The 14887-nt window shown below is 37.4% G+C and overlaps 1 protein-coding gene across 2 annotated transcripts in view; it reads right to left on the bottom strand.

The window, feature by feature from the left end:
- Nucleotides 1–14887, bottom strand: part of LOC150089527 (zinc finger CCCH-type with G patch domain-containing protein-like) — a 183747-nt gene that overhangs the window by 127011 nt on the left and 41849 nt on the right. For both annotated transcript variants that reach the window (XM_090368646.1, XM_090368647.1), the window contains exon 4: nucleotides 8688–8927. In XM_090368646.1, coding sequence (XP_090224772.1) covers nucleotides 8688–8927 — 240 coding nt within the window. The remainder of the gene's footprint in view (nucleotides 1–8687; nucleotides 8928–14887) is intronic.

Here is a 14887-nt window from a genome sequence, read left to right as displayed (position 1 = left end):
AAGATCAAAATTTGCCTGATGTTGGAAGGCAGTCCAGTCAGCCTGATCAATCTTCCACCGTGGTAACCTGAAGGGAAGACATGGTCTCCCGCTGTGTAACGAGGTTATCACAGGGAAGTGATCACTTCCGTATGGATTTCCTCCACTTCCCAAGTGAGTGAAGGGAGTAGAGAAGGGGAGCAGATAGAGAGATCAATGGCAAAAAAAGTACGGGTAGGCATGTGGAAGAAGGTGTTTGTTCCAGTATTTAGAAGGAAAAGGTCATTGTCATTGAGCATACGCTCTATGACTCGTCCCCTTCCGTTGATGTTAGCACTACCCCACAGGGTGTTATGTCCATTCATATCCCCGAGAAGTAAGTAAGGGGGAGGCAGCTGCGTTACAAGATCATCAAGGTCTTCGTGGGGGATGTCAGTCCCAGGTGGCAAATAAAGAGAGCAGACTGTTAATATAAATCCCACCGTAAAGCGAATTGCAACAGCTTCCATGCTAGTTGTAATTAGCAAGGGCTGAACTGGGGTCTGATTGCCGACAAGGATAGCCACTCCTCCATGAGCAGAGCCATCCGCAATTCTATCCTTACAAAAAATTGTGATGTTGTGCATGGTGGGATCATCATATGCCTTTAGATATGTCTCCTGCAAGCAAAAGCAAACTGGCTCGTGCTTTTGCAGGAGGGCCTTGATGTCATCAATATTTCACCGGAATCCACGACAATTCCATTGTAGGAATTTAGCCATTATTTTGGCTTGGTGGGTCCATCAGGCGGCTTCCGAGGTGCTGAGGGCTTACTTTTATCAGTCTTGGGTTTATCTTTTTTGGGGAAGAATGGACGCTTTCCCGTGTCCATTTCTTCCTCTGCAAAGTGTTTCAAGACTGAATCTTCGGGTACCTCCTTCTGCTCGACATCCATGTTTTCTTGGGTACTGGGGGGGGACTTCCCCTTTCTTATTCTTTTCTTTCATAATTACCTTTGTTACTTGTGGAGCATTAGGAGGTACTGATATAGGAGTGGCAGCTGATTGGTTTTTCTGTGCAGGTTTTTGAGAACTTAAGAGATAACGCGCGATGGGAGTGAAAGACTCCTTTGGAGGAATGGTCATGTCCGTCTGAGTTCTGACGGAACATCTCCCTGCTACCTTCTGGGCGTAGGTAGGTTTGTTGATATTCAGGGGTTTCACCGATTTCCTTGCCTCCTGGTATGATATATTTAGCTCTGCCTTCAGCCGTTGAATTTCTTTTTCTTCTTTCCACCTCTGGCATGCTCGTGAGTAGGATGGGTGTTCTTCCTCACAGTTAATACAGGTGGGTTTTGCGGCTGAACATGCTGTTGTTTCGTGGTCCTTTGCACTGCATCAAGCGCATGCAAGGACTCCACGGCAGGCCATTTGAGAATGTCCATACTTCTGGCATTTAAAACACCGTAAAGGGTTCGGAACATATGGACGCACTGAACAATTGATGTATCCAGCTTTAATCTCATCAGGAGGTTTAGGAGAGTTAAAAGTCAGGATCACGCTCCTGGTTTTAACAAGTTTTCCATCCCTTCGCGCAGTAATTCTCTTGACGGCAATAACTCCCTGTGGTTTTAATTCCGAGCAGATTTCCTCCTCGGTTACGTTGAGAAGGTCCCACTCCGAAATGACACCTCTCGATGAATTGAGTGTTCTGTGTGGTGTCACTGTTATAGGTATTCCTCCGATTGATGTTGTTCGGAATAGATGTTCAGATTGCCTGTCATTTTTAGTTTCAATTAAAAGGTCTCCAGAACGAAGCCTCTTAACTGATTTGGGTGAACCATCTAACCCTTTTTGAAAAAAAAAGGGCGACATTTTACCAATCGGTGTTTCATTGGTAGAATGCATAATTAAGAACTATGGGACAGGCCCTGATGGTAATTCAGTTCGCTGCCTCTTTTTAGCAATAATGCTATCTGTATCTTTGTCTATGGTTTCAGATAGGGACCGGGTTGGGGCCCCTGAAGAAGTTAGTTTATCAGGATTCATAGAGTTTTTATATGGTTCAGTGCCCGGGCTCCCCACCCACCACAGAGCCCAAAGGGATGCCCACTACCCGGCATGCAATAAATGCACTCGGGAGTGGAATGCCAGGGCTACCCAGACACCATACCCGCACCGGCGCCAGCCTGAATCCTGTCCCTCGGACCATGAGGGTAGGGGCATGGCATTGACACGGTTGACCCTCGCAGGCGAGCCTACTAGCCGATTGATCCTAGCCAGGCCTTCCAGGATCTCCTGTCTTGTCGAAGCAGGGGCCCAAGTGGTGTATTGAAGCTGGGCCCCTCAACCACCAGGATCCCCCTTTCCGAATTTCCACGGGTCGCAGCGCACGGCAAACACGCCGGATTCCATTGATGTAAGCCTGGAACCTGGGCTGTGGGCATTGGATCCCGGTGATGCTAGTCTGGAAATCCAGCAGCGTCACTGGGAGGTCCCCTCACCACGGACAGGTGCCCACGTCGAGGGGCCAACTTTTGGGCCTAAAGGCAAGTAAGGCTCCTAGCGTTGATGGAAAACACCCTGTGGAAGAGAATGCATTAAACCACTAAGCTTTATTATAAGTGCATCAATGGACTCAGGAGAGATTCCCTTGGATTAGAGAAGTGCCAATCTATCACCAATACATAAGGGCAGTTCTAAAAGTGAAGTGGGTAATTATGGACTGGTGAATGTGACTTCAGTGGTAGGGGAAAACCATGAAGGCAATGATAAAGAATGCAATACAGGATCATTTTGATAGAAATAGAATTCTGAAGGAAAGACAGCATGGTTTTATAAAAGGAAAATCTGTTTAACAACCTAGTTACCTATTTTGACAGAGTCACTCATGAACTGGATGTGGGAAATAAGTTTAATATTGTTTACTTAGATTTCAGCAAAGATCTGACTCAGTCCCACATGAGAGACAACCATATAAGCAGGAACATGCTGGAATCACAGGGAAAATCTTTAGCTGGATAAGCAGAAGGCAGAGGGTTGTGATTAATGGATATTCTTCAGATTGGTGTAATGTCAGAAGTGTGATCCACCATGAATCAGTACTAGGACCACTGTTCTTTTTGATTTTCTTAAAGATATTGACAAAGGGGTAGAGGGTGTGATGTCAAAATATGCAAATGATGTTAAGAGTGGCAAAGTAATTAATGTTCACTGCCAAATGAAGCTTCGTCAGGATAGTCAGGAAAGTGCCAGCTATGTTTTAATGAAGCAAATGCAAGGCCTTACATTTACAGAATAGCAACATAACCTATACTCTTGGTAGGGAGGAACTAAAGACAGTAGAGGAAGAAAGGGATTTGGCAGTTATCATACAGTCAGACATGAAGTTTTCCAAGCAATGTAGAGTGGCAGCAAAGAAGGCCCATGATGACCTATCAATGATTAATTGAACATCCTTGTAGAGACAGGGAAATCATAATCCCGTTATATAAGGAAACTATGAGACAACAGTGGGAATACTGCATTCCAGGATGGAGACCACATCTAAAAAAAAAGCAGCGAGCTTCTTGAATGGGTCCAAAGATAGGCAATTTGCTTGGCGAGATCAGCAAAAGTGCAACCCCATATGAAGAAATACTTTCAATATGTGTACTACGATTTTTTAGTGTTTCTCACCAACCATTGAAGTTTAATTACTTCAATGGTTGGTGAGAAAAACCAAGCATTTAATTACTTCAATGGTTGGTGAGAAACACTAAAAAATCATAGTATGAATATACCCAACCCCAGAGGCCTATTTGAAGAATTCTTTCAATATGTGGGCTACAGAGCTTGGAATATAGGCACCTTAGAGGAGACTTGATTGAGGTATATAAGGCTCCAAGAGGCAGAAGTAAAATGAATGAGGGTGAAATTTTCACTATTATATTCCAGAACTAGGAGCCACAAGTTCAAATTACAGTAGATGTTTAGACTGAATTGTAGGAAGTTTTCTTTTAGTTATCAAGTTATTAATTACCTAAATAAGTTATCTCCATGGGTGGTTGAGACAGAGAGCCTGAATAAATTCAAAGGTCAGCTGGATTAACAACTATAAGAGGAGGGAATCATATGTGTAGTTTATTTTAATTTATTGTTTACTTATTATTTTTAATTAATTCATTAATTATTATTTAAACTTAAAAAATTAAAATTGTTTTAATTATTTCTCTGTTTCTCAACAAAAGCCTATGGGGGTAGGTAGAGAGAGCAAGGGAGAGAACACCCAGTGTGCGCTCTCTCTCTCTCTCTTTATATACATACCTTTGATCGTGGTGAAATTTTGACTTGGTTGTGCAGAATTAAATCTGTTTTTTGTGTGAGTAAATTTAGCTGTTATTTATGGAACAGATTCAACTTGAAGCTGCTTCGGTAGCTTTTCTCATGTTTTTAACTCTACTTTGCTGAGCCAAGTTAAAATATGCAGAATATAAAAATAACCAAGCCATGTTAAAATGTACAGGATATAAAATCTTGCTATATGCAATTTAATTAATATATATAGTAGATGAGTGTAATATTTTCCTTTCATGCAGTTTCATGGTTAACCTTTTCTGTTAGTGGCAATTTATCTATGTGCACAAATAACAAAAAATGCATTTAATTCCACAACCAAAGTAAAATTTCGCAACAATAACACCAATCTGCATGGTTTGATGTTTGTAAACTAATAGCTGTTTTTAACTCAATTTTGTTTGCTGATTTCAGAAATGTTATTTGTTTTTTTCTATTATGTACCATTTCTTTACAAATCACTAAAGCCGATGTCATGAGTTGTATTAGTGAATGTATTAAGTTAACCGTAAATGCTGGGAATCTGTAAACTAAACCTTCACACACTGGCAACACTGCCTTCAATAATTTGTTTCTTGACCTTGAGAGCTCCATGCAGCAGTATTTATCAGTGTGAGCTCAGTTTATTTTTGAAGTTATCGAATCAAACTTGTGCTAAAAGGTGAGTAAAATGGCTTCACGCAAGTGTTTTAAAAATTCACACTTATTTTGTTATATCTGTGGAAATTATGTAGTCCTCAAGCAAAGACAAGATATTAGAGAATTTGTAAAAATGTGTATTGTGCTTATTTTGGAGTGAAACTCTATGACCAAGATAAACAATGGATTCCACATAAAGTTTGCTGGACCACAGTTGAAGAACCGAGATTGGAGAAAATAGCAAAAAGAAGGCTATGCCATTTGCAATTCCCATGATTTGGCAGGAGCCTAAAACCACTAAGACAACTGTTACTTTTGCCTAGTTAATTAGAGGGATATAATACAAACAGTAAGAAGGGCATTGTGTATCCTATTACATCTGCCATTAGACCAGTCTGACATGGAGTTAATCTGCCGATTCCATGCCTTCCACTTATATTAGAGAATGCAGAAGCAGACAGTGCTGAAAGTGAAGCTTCTGAAGATAACTCTGAAATCTACACAACTAGAGACATTGAGTCCAGCCCTCAATGTCTCCAGGTGTCCTCAATGTCAACAGCATGAACTCAGTGATCTGGTAAGAGAATTAAATTTACCAAAGGAATCTGCAGAACTCCTTGATTCTAGACTTAAGTCAAAACATCTTCCAGCACATAGGACATTTTTCTCATAGTACAGACACAGAGAATGAAAACTGGAACCATCATTACCATATAAAAGTATTAACTTTCACCCTCTATCATTAACCCTTTGTAGTAGTCCAATGTTGTACCTGCTGTGACACTATAAAATTCCAGTTCTAATCCAATGTCATGGCCACTGCACCAACTGGCATTTCTGATTACAGAATTTGTTTTCATGCTGTGGTGGCACAATTATTGTACTATCATCTATGTTTCATACAAAGAATCTGAAAAGCTCAATTGATGTTTATATTCAATTGTTAATGGCAGGCAGCATTGTTTTTTGGTAGTCGTCTTTCAGTTAGATGTCATGACGCACTGAACAATGCCATTTCTGATTATGAAATTTTCTTTATTAACATACAGTGGGGCCTCGACTTACAATGACACTGACATCTGATATTCTCAGGAACTGATATACCTTTCATACGATCGTTTATTTTAAGGGCCAATGATATTTGCAGGTACAGATGGCTTGCCGATATAGCTGGAATGATCCGTGGGTGAAGATTTTCAGATGCGTAGCACACGGAACATCACTCGTCCGATTGTTCTCGACCAAATAACGTCTTTTTTATTGTTTAACAATGTGGGACGCACGGAACATCACTCGTGCGATTGTTTCAGATCTATGACAATCTGAAACTTAAAGCTCCACTGGCGGTGCTATGCGCTTTAAAACTAAAGCCAGTAAAGGCTGGTTAGAGTGCTTCAAAAATAGGACGTATATATCAGTGCTGGAAGGCATGGGAAGGCATCCAGTGCTGATAAAAAAAAGCAGCTGAGACCTTTAAATTTGAATTCCAAGAGTTTGTTGATCAGGAGGGTTATCGTCCCAAGCAGGTTTTTAACATTGATGAAACTAGCCTCTTCTGGAAGCATATGCCCAGGAGAACATACATTACTAAGGATGAGGCTAGTTTACCTGGGCATAAGCCTATGAAAGATAGGCTCACTCTCCTGTTGGGTGCCAATGCCTCTTGAGATTTTAAGCTGAAGCCTTTGCTTGTGTACCTAACACCCCTAGAGTATTTAAACAACAAAAGGTCGACAGAAGCATGCTGGGAGGAGTGTTTTGGCACAGTAACAAGAAGGCCTGGGTTACATGATGTCTTCAATGAATGGGAGCTTGAAGTTTTCTGTCTTTCAGTGAACAGTTATCTTGAAAAAAATAAGCTTCTGTGAAGGCACTGCCCCTGCTGGATAATGCCAGGTCATGATCCCAACCTTGTTCAATCTCTTGAGGCACAATTTGATTTTGTTCAAGTCAAATTTTTGCCACCGAACACCACCGCTCTTCTTCAATGAATGGACCAGCAAGTGATTGCAAACGTCAAGAAAATCTACACCACGAAAATGTTCGCAAGTTGCTTTGTAGTGACCTCTAGTGAAAATGCTGTCTCCCTCAAAGATTTTTGGAGGTCGAAGTTCAACATGCTGGATTGTGGTGAGGCTGATTGTAAGTTCTTGGAATGATGTTTCCACCAGGTGCTTAAATTCGGCCTTGAAAAACATCTGGCATTTAATTATCCATAACGTTGACGGATTTGAAGATGATGGTGCTTTGACAAATGATATTGTTACTCTTGGTAAATCAATGGGTCTGGAGATTGATGAAGAGGATGTGGAGGACCTTATTGATGCTCATGGGCGTGAGCTAACAACAGAGCAGCTACAAGAGTTGGAGAAAATTACGAAGAGTGACACTGGAGAGGAAGAAAAAGAAACCCAAAAAGTGTCAGCTGAAGACTGTCATTTCTTGTTGTGAGTGTTTAAAATAAGTTATAAAAACACTCCGACATTGAAAACACTGAACTCATGATGTGCAAAATGGAAGACAAAGTCATTTCTTACTTCAGGAAGCTACAAAAAAGTCGTAAAAAACAGTTCACTTTGCCAGTAGACAGTTTTCTTTGCCAGTAGCAACAAAAGACTGAAAGGACACCTGATGCATGATATAGTCCCACCACCACTATGCCACCATTGATTTCATTAGCTCTGCATTTAAAGTCTAAGGTAAATGCTAATTTATTGTTTGTTATTTTATTTTAAGATGTTTTATGACTATTTATTAAATAATCTTTATAAAACACTAATTTTTAATGTAAAAATGAAGTATAACATATAAGAAATACCTATTTTTTTTTGTGTTGTTGGGGAACGAATTACAGGAAATCAATGTATTATTGGTTTCAACTTACAATATTTTCAACATACAATGGGTTTTGTGGAAAGAATTACCATCGGATGTTGGGGCCCCACTGTATTAGCTTTTCAGATATTTCTCCTTTATATAAATATCTGCAAAGCTAAATCAATGTTTATATTCAACTGTTAATGGCAAGCATTTTTTTTTTTTTTTGTCCTCCTGAAGTCCAATGTGGAAACTGGAATGACTGTCAGCATTCCCAATTGTAAAATTTATTTTCCCACTGTACTGCCATCCTAATATTCAACTGTTAATGGCAGGTGTTAGAGTGAAATATTTAGACAAGCCATCAAGATCTCGTAAAAGTCTTTGTGATGGTGAAATTGAGTGGAAAAAAGGAAATACTTATAAAAAGACAGTTTCCAACTCTTCCATATGGTTTGACTGGGTTTTGGTTTAACTAAATGAACTAAAGAAATTTTTTGGTGTTATTATCAACATGAAAAAAAAATATAAATAAATAAAAAAAGTGATATAAAGAAATACTGGTCTGAAGAACTGATTGACAGAATTCAGTTTTTCAAAATGGCAGGAAAAGATTTCTGCAGATATTTTGGATATTGCCCCTCTGTTCACCACTCAGAGGTGAACAGAGGGGCAATTTCTTTATATCACTTTTTTTATTTATTTATTTATTTTTTCATGTTGATAATAACACCAAAAAATTTCTTTAGTTCATTTAGTGAAACCAAACAGAGGAATTCAAACAGAGGAATTCAATTAAACACAAAATTAAATAATTTTTGAACATCACATTTAAGTTAATCATTTTTCGATCATCAGAGCAGGACTGCATGGCATTGAAAATAATGCCTGACTGGAAAGGATTAAAAAAAAATTAAATCGTCCATTGAGCTTACAAACCTTGAGATCTTCTAAAGACTGTAACTCATTCTGTACATCAACAGAAAGGATGATAGCATTATGATATGACAATTCTCCCCAGTCTTGACTAAAAGGAGCACGACACTTATTGCCTTCCAATGTAGAAAGTGTTTCCATAAGGTTGGTAGTAATATCTTCACTGTTTTCATGAAATGAATTGTGTTCAGCTAATTCCAATGAATCTTCTGCACTGGATCTGCCTAAATCGGCAATTTCTCTCTGAAATTAATAAAAACAATCAATAATTCACCTTTCTGCAGAAAGTTTGATAACGAATGATAAAATATTTTGCAGTTAGAAGATATGAAGATTAACTGTGAATGATGATATTATAGATTTTCACCGCAAGTGCAATCACTCTTTATATTTACCTCTAGACAGGTAATGTTATCCCTGCTTAACACAGGAGATGGATTCCCAAAAAGTGTTTTATTATACAAATACTGAATTTCCATGACATGATTTGCATCACAGATGCATGCCAAATAATAAAAAATATATGAGTTATAACTATTGTAAAGTATACTGTCTATTACAACATATAACCAGCAGGAAAGTACAGTACCGCACTCCAAAGATTCTGAACATGTAAGCCTGTACATTTACACAATGAACTTTTCAAACTTTTCGAAAATTAACATAAATAAAACTATTACTTTTGGGGTTGCATGAGGGGGTATTCTAAAAGTTCTGAGAACAGAGTACAAAAGACAGGTACAAAATTCAAAATTCTGTTCCCCCCATGTATTCAATCCAAAATTCAATACACTGATTGTATTTAATCTGCAAAGAATTTAATCCTGCAAAAAAAAAAAAAAAAAAACTTCAGGTCAGTCATCAAACCAGGCTTCCACAGCTGCTTTTAGCTCCTCATCATCTTTTAAATGATTGTTGTTGTTTGTTATTTGGTTTTTAGGGACATTAGCAACTAAGGCCATATTGCTCCGGGGATATGTGGTGGTCATTCCCTGACCTTTCTGCATCCTCCGTATTTGGTGGTCACAGGCTCGAACCCCAGTCTAATCAAGAAGCGTGTGCTACGCACTGCTGCTCCTGCCCACCTGGCTACGGAGGCGCCCTTTAAAATGAGTTCTGCAAAGAAGAGACTCAAGGTTTCTGAACAAGTAAGTTTTTTTTTTTTTTTTTTTTTTTTTGGTAGTTGGCACATTGGCATCTGTGGCCATAATGCACCTCCCAAGGTTTTTGCAGTACTTTGATCCAAGCCCGAGGCGGGATTCGAACCCACGACCTTTGGGTTGCCAGGCAGGTACTTTACCCACCCGGCTAGCCCGGTCGGCTAACAAGTAAGTCATTTGCACCAGATCTGAACTATATAGGAGAGGGGAGATTATTCAAATCTACCTTCATTAAAACCTGATGGCAAAATCTGATGACATGCCTGAAAATTAATGTCTGCCCTATGTCAAAGTTAAAATCTACAATTTAATCGGGTCAAAATTGCAGATTTTAACTTTGACATAGGGTAGGCTTAATTTGTAGGTTTAGGTGTAAGGTAATCAATTAACAACAATCCTTTTGTGTAACAGAAAATTGAAGCCAACACTTTTACAGCTGATGGTTGAGTTTGAAACTTTTTGGGGGGGGGGGGTCAAGGTCCCTGACACTTCCACTGAACACTTTCTAATTTCAATTCACAATCATAAAAATGTAGCTAAGTTTGATCACCAGTCACCAAATAGGAAAGAAAGCTATCTGAATTAGCAGAATTAAATTTAAATTTTCTTTTGATGATTCCACCATCTGATCTTTCTCACAAATGAAAAGGTTCCTTAGAAACAATCCTGCACAAACTTTGAACATTCCAAAATGGATTAAAAACTTCTGTAGAAAATGTTAAATACTTTTTCAAGGTGCAGAAACTTTTAATTCTGTTTTCTAAAATTTTTTCTTCAATGGTAATTGTTTCAGAATTGATTACTTCAGATGGCAAACTAGACATTGCATCTCAAATGACTCCCATCCTCCTTTTAACTCTGTCAACCTCTTTCAACAGTAGCATAACTGGGTGATACTTCACCAAACACTGTAATCATTCTGTCATGGATTTTTTTTTAGCATTTCTGCCCTCTTTGGTCAAAAATTTGATTAATGAATAATGCTTGATTTTCTGAATATTAATTCTTGTTCCACCTACCAACATAAAAAATCAAATTTTAGGAACTGCATAAGACATTGACATAATTTTTTTTTTTTAATGTTATTTTATAAGATAACATCAAGCTATCAAATAAGCTATTCTATAATATTACTATAAAATTAGGCTTCTATATAATAGAAACCCAATTTTAACTAGACACCTTTGGGGATATCTGATTAAGGTATTTAAAACCTTAAACACCTTAATCAGATATGACTGAGGTGTTCAAAGCCAATAGACACCTGCAACATAGTTAAAATAATAAATATTAAACATTTATTATTTTAACTATGTTGTGTATACCACCTTTGCTTTCTTTTTACTTAGTTAAAATTTTATTGTTTTGTTATATTAGTTAGTGGCTTTGTTATAAAAAAGCAAATAAAAATAATATTTCACAATTCATTAGAAATGCATAATGTGCATATTTCAGGATGAACTCTAATAACCGAGATAGACCATGAGTAATGGGCACTGCAGTTTGTAACACTTATGATAAACAGTCAAGAAATGGAGTCAAAATAAGAAAAAGTCTCTGCCTTTTGCTACTCCCATGATGTGGTGCATAAGATCCATCACACATGTACTAGATTGGATCACAATTTCTCCAGCAGAAACTCAAGACAATTTCATCATCAGATTCTGAAAAACCGTCAGCAACAGTGACTGTTCCCAGAATGAAAATATATGTGAAAAAATGATGCAAGCTGGGGGAAAAAAATGGCTTTAAAAATTTTCTTTATAACTTCTTGAAGAGCAAGAAGATGCCAATTATGAAACACTGAAAATATGCTCAATAAATTTCAAAAATTGGGAAGTGAGGTGAGCTTGATGATATGGTTGTGGTTCATTTCTAGAACTCCCTAAGACTTTTTTTGGGTTTGGAAAAATTTTGGTTCTGTCAGTGTGGAACATCGATTTCACCGAATATATTCAGTGAAAAGGAAATGGAAAAAAGATGCCAGAGACTGGTATCTTTTTTCCATCTCTAACGTAAAAATGATGGCAGATTACATTTTTGAAAAGGGAAGAAACTTGGAATAATGTATAAAAGAAAAACAACAAAACATTTGAGATCAAAAGATAATGATTAGCATTTATTCCAAGAAATTTGATGAATGTGCATTCATTTTTTGTATTCATTTTTGTATTAGTTTTGCCATTTTATTATTAAGGATCAAGAAATTTCTTTTGATGATTCCACCATCTGATCTTTCTCACAAATGAAAAGGAAATCCACAAATTGTTATTTGTAAAATAAATAATAAAATTTAATAAATCAGAATTTATTAAAATTTATTAAATATGTAAATTTATTTAATAATAAACTTTTACCAGTTTGAGAAAAATCTTTAGGTTGGTGGTTGGGGAGGGGGGGGAATGTCTAGGAGGAACAGGTGAATCTATCAACATGAAATATAGTATAACGTTCTTAACTGAGTGCTGATTGTGTGGGAATTGTCAGATTACTCATGCTAAAACGTTGTGCATTTTTTGGTCGAAGATTAATGACTGAAACTTTCTCTACCTTCCTAAATATAGGCCTAGTTTTTCTCAAGTTTTTTTGAAGTGATATTTTATGGTGTTCACAGAGTAACTGCATGAAAGAACCTGGCAGATGCAGCACACTCATTTTTTTCCAGCTTTCAGTTTTTCATGCCCACGACACCTCAAAGATGATGCTCCCATTTTTTGAGTGAGTCGAATGATTGCTGTTCTAGTTTGCCCATTCCCTAAAAGTGGCACTCTTAGTTTAAACCATTTTCTATAAGTAACAACAAATAAAATCCTATGGATCAAAAAAAGTAGTGCCTATGCATTCTGTTTCAAGGAAACACACTAGTTATGACACTCTCCTCTATGCTTTTTAAACTATTTTCTAAATGAAACATAGTCTCATCTTTGGGAGGAATAGTTCAGGTCTTTCCCAGAATAATAACCTGAAAATATGTGATTGGAAACATATGTGAGTACTCTGGAAAGAGTTGTTAATTCACTGTAATCATTCTTGTAACCATTTTTGTGAAAAGCTTTGGTTGAGGATAATAAGTACAGTTTTTCAGTGTTTTTATATATATAACTATTGAATCGACTCCTGAAAGAACCCAACATTATTTTAATCCTGTTGCCAAATCTGAATATTTTGAATTAAGAAATACTGCTGAATACATATTGGAACCCACAGACTTCTGCTAGCTGTATACCATACAGAATACTAAGCGGAAGAAAGCACACAAGCATAACTTTAAAATTTCATACATTTAACAGTTTACTAATTTCATCAAGTTGAAAATGGAATATATATATATATATAGTTTAGTTATAAAAGTAATGAAAAGAGAAAGAGAAACAGAGGAGTAAGTAAATAGAAAAGGAATAAAGTAGGAGTAAGGCAATAAAATAAATAAATCAAAGTAAAAAAACTAATTCAGTAAATAAATAAATACATGTACACACTAGAAAAGAATATTGCCACATAACTTACAATCTCAGTATCATCAGCAGAGTGTCAACTGCCAAGATTGTAGGGACAATATCGTGTCTCTGTTTCAGATGCAAAATACACGCAGAAAGGTCACGGTCAATACAAAAGTAAAAAAATAAAGGGAATTTGAAGTAAATTTGGTTAAAATTAAATGAAATTTAAGCCAAAACGAAATTAAAAAGGGAAGGTGGATATTATGTAGTAGGCATGTTGACACTTAGAAAGAATGCATGTACAGCTACAGAAAAAATATATACAACTCAAGAACTCATCTCGTTGCAGCTGTTGAAGGTACAGGCATGAAAGTAGCTAAATATATACAGTTAATATACGAAAAAATTTAATATAAGAAGAAAATTGTTTCTCGATACACATTTGTAAAACTAATGGCACTCGAGAAGTAAGAGGAAGAAGTTGGTTTTACGAGCACATATCAAGAAACTATTTTCTTCCTATATTAACTTTACACACCTCCACAAAGTTTTAGCACTTTTCCTCACTTCTTTGTTCATTAATTACCATCTTACCTATGCTGAGCTGTACTTATCACGAATTTAATCTATTTTTTTTTCACTAGAAGTCACTAGTCTGCACTGTATATATTTGGCCACTTGCACTTCCTCTTTCACAATTATACCTTCAACAGTTGCAGATGAAAAATAAATACAATCTTTGATCGTGTATACTTTTTTTGTAGTAGTAGTAGTGGCATGTGATGCAAGAAAGCAAGTGTATGAGCTTATGCAGCATCAGCCAAAAAAAAAAAAAAAAAAATCACACCATTCCCTCCAAATGCCTGTCCAGTTCCTCCTTAAATTTATTCAACCTATCAACTTCCACAATGACAGATGGAAGTTTGTTCCAGCAATTAACCACCTGCTGGCTAAAGGCAAATTTCCGCACATTTATTCTACATCTGTCCTTTCTTAATTTGAATTTATGCCCCCTTAGGTTCGTAATCTGAACAAGTGGAAGGATCCCATCAGAATTCAGCGTGCTCAACCCATTCAAGGCCTTATACACCTCAATCAGATCACCTCGCAGGTGCCTAGTCTCCAGACACTGCAATTTACAGAACTTAAGCCTCTCTTGGTAAGAGGATCCCTTCATTCCCCTCACCAATCTTGTTGTCCTTCGTACACGCTCAAGCAAATCTACATCCTTCCTAAAATGAGGCCTCCAGACCTGTGTACTCAAGGCATGGCCTGACCATTGCCTTATACAGAGGGACAATCACCTCCTTTTCCCTGCTAGCAAAATTCCTATATATCATTGACAAAATCCCATGACCTGCCCTGGCAGCCAGTCTGCATTGCTCAGAAAACTTCATATCTGACTGCACAATTACTCCCAGGTCTTTTTCACTTTCTACTACCTTAAGTGTAGTACCACACAGTTGGTACGTTTCTCTGGGGTTACTTTTACCCATATGCAGTACTTTGCATTTGTCAAGGTTAAACTTCAGTTGCCACTTCTTAGCCCATCTGCCCAAATTATCCAGATCCTGTTGCAGTAGCACACTGCCATTGCTGTCAT

Source organism: Mastigoproctus giganteus, chromosome 2, assembly GCF_048544385.1.
Source record: "Mastigoproctus giganteus isolate SK-2022 chromosome 2, ASM4854438v1, whole genome shotgun sequence".
Taxonomy (NCBI): Eukaryota; Metazoa; Arthropoda; class Arachnida; order Uropygi; family Thelyphonidae; genus Mastigoproctus; species Mastigoproctus giganteus.
Note: the sequence above shows the minus strand (reverse complement) of the source record. Positions and strands in the feature narration are given on the sequence as shown.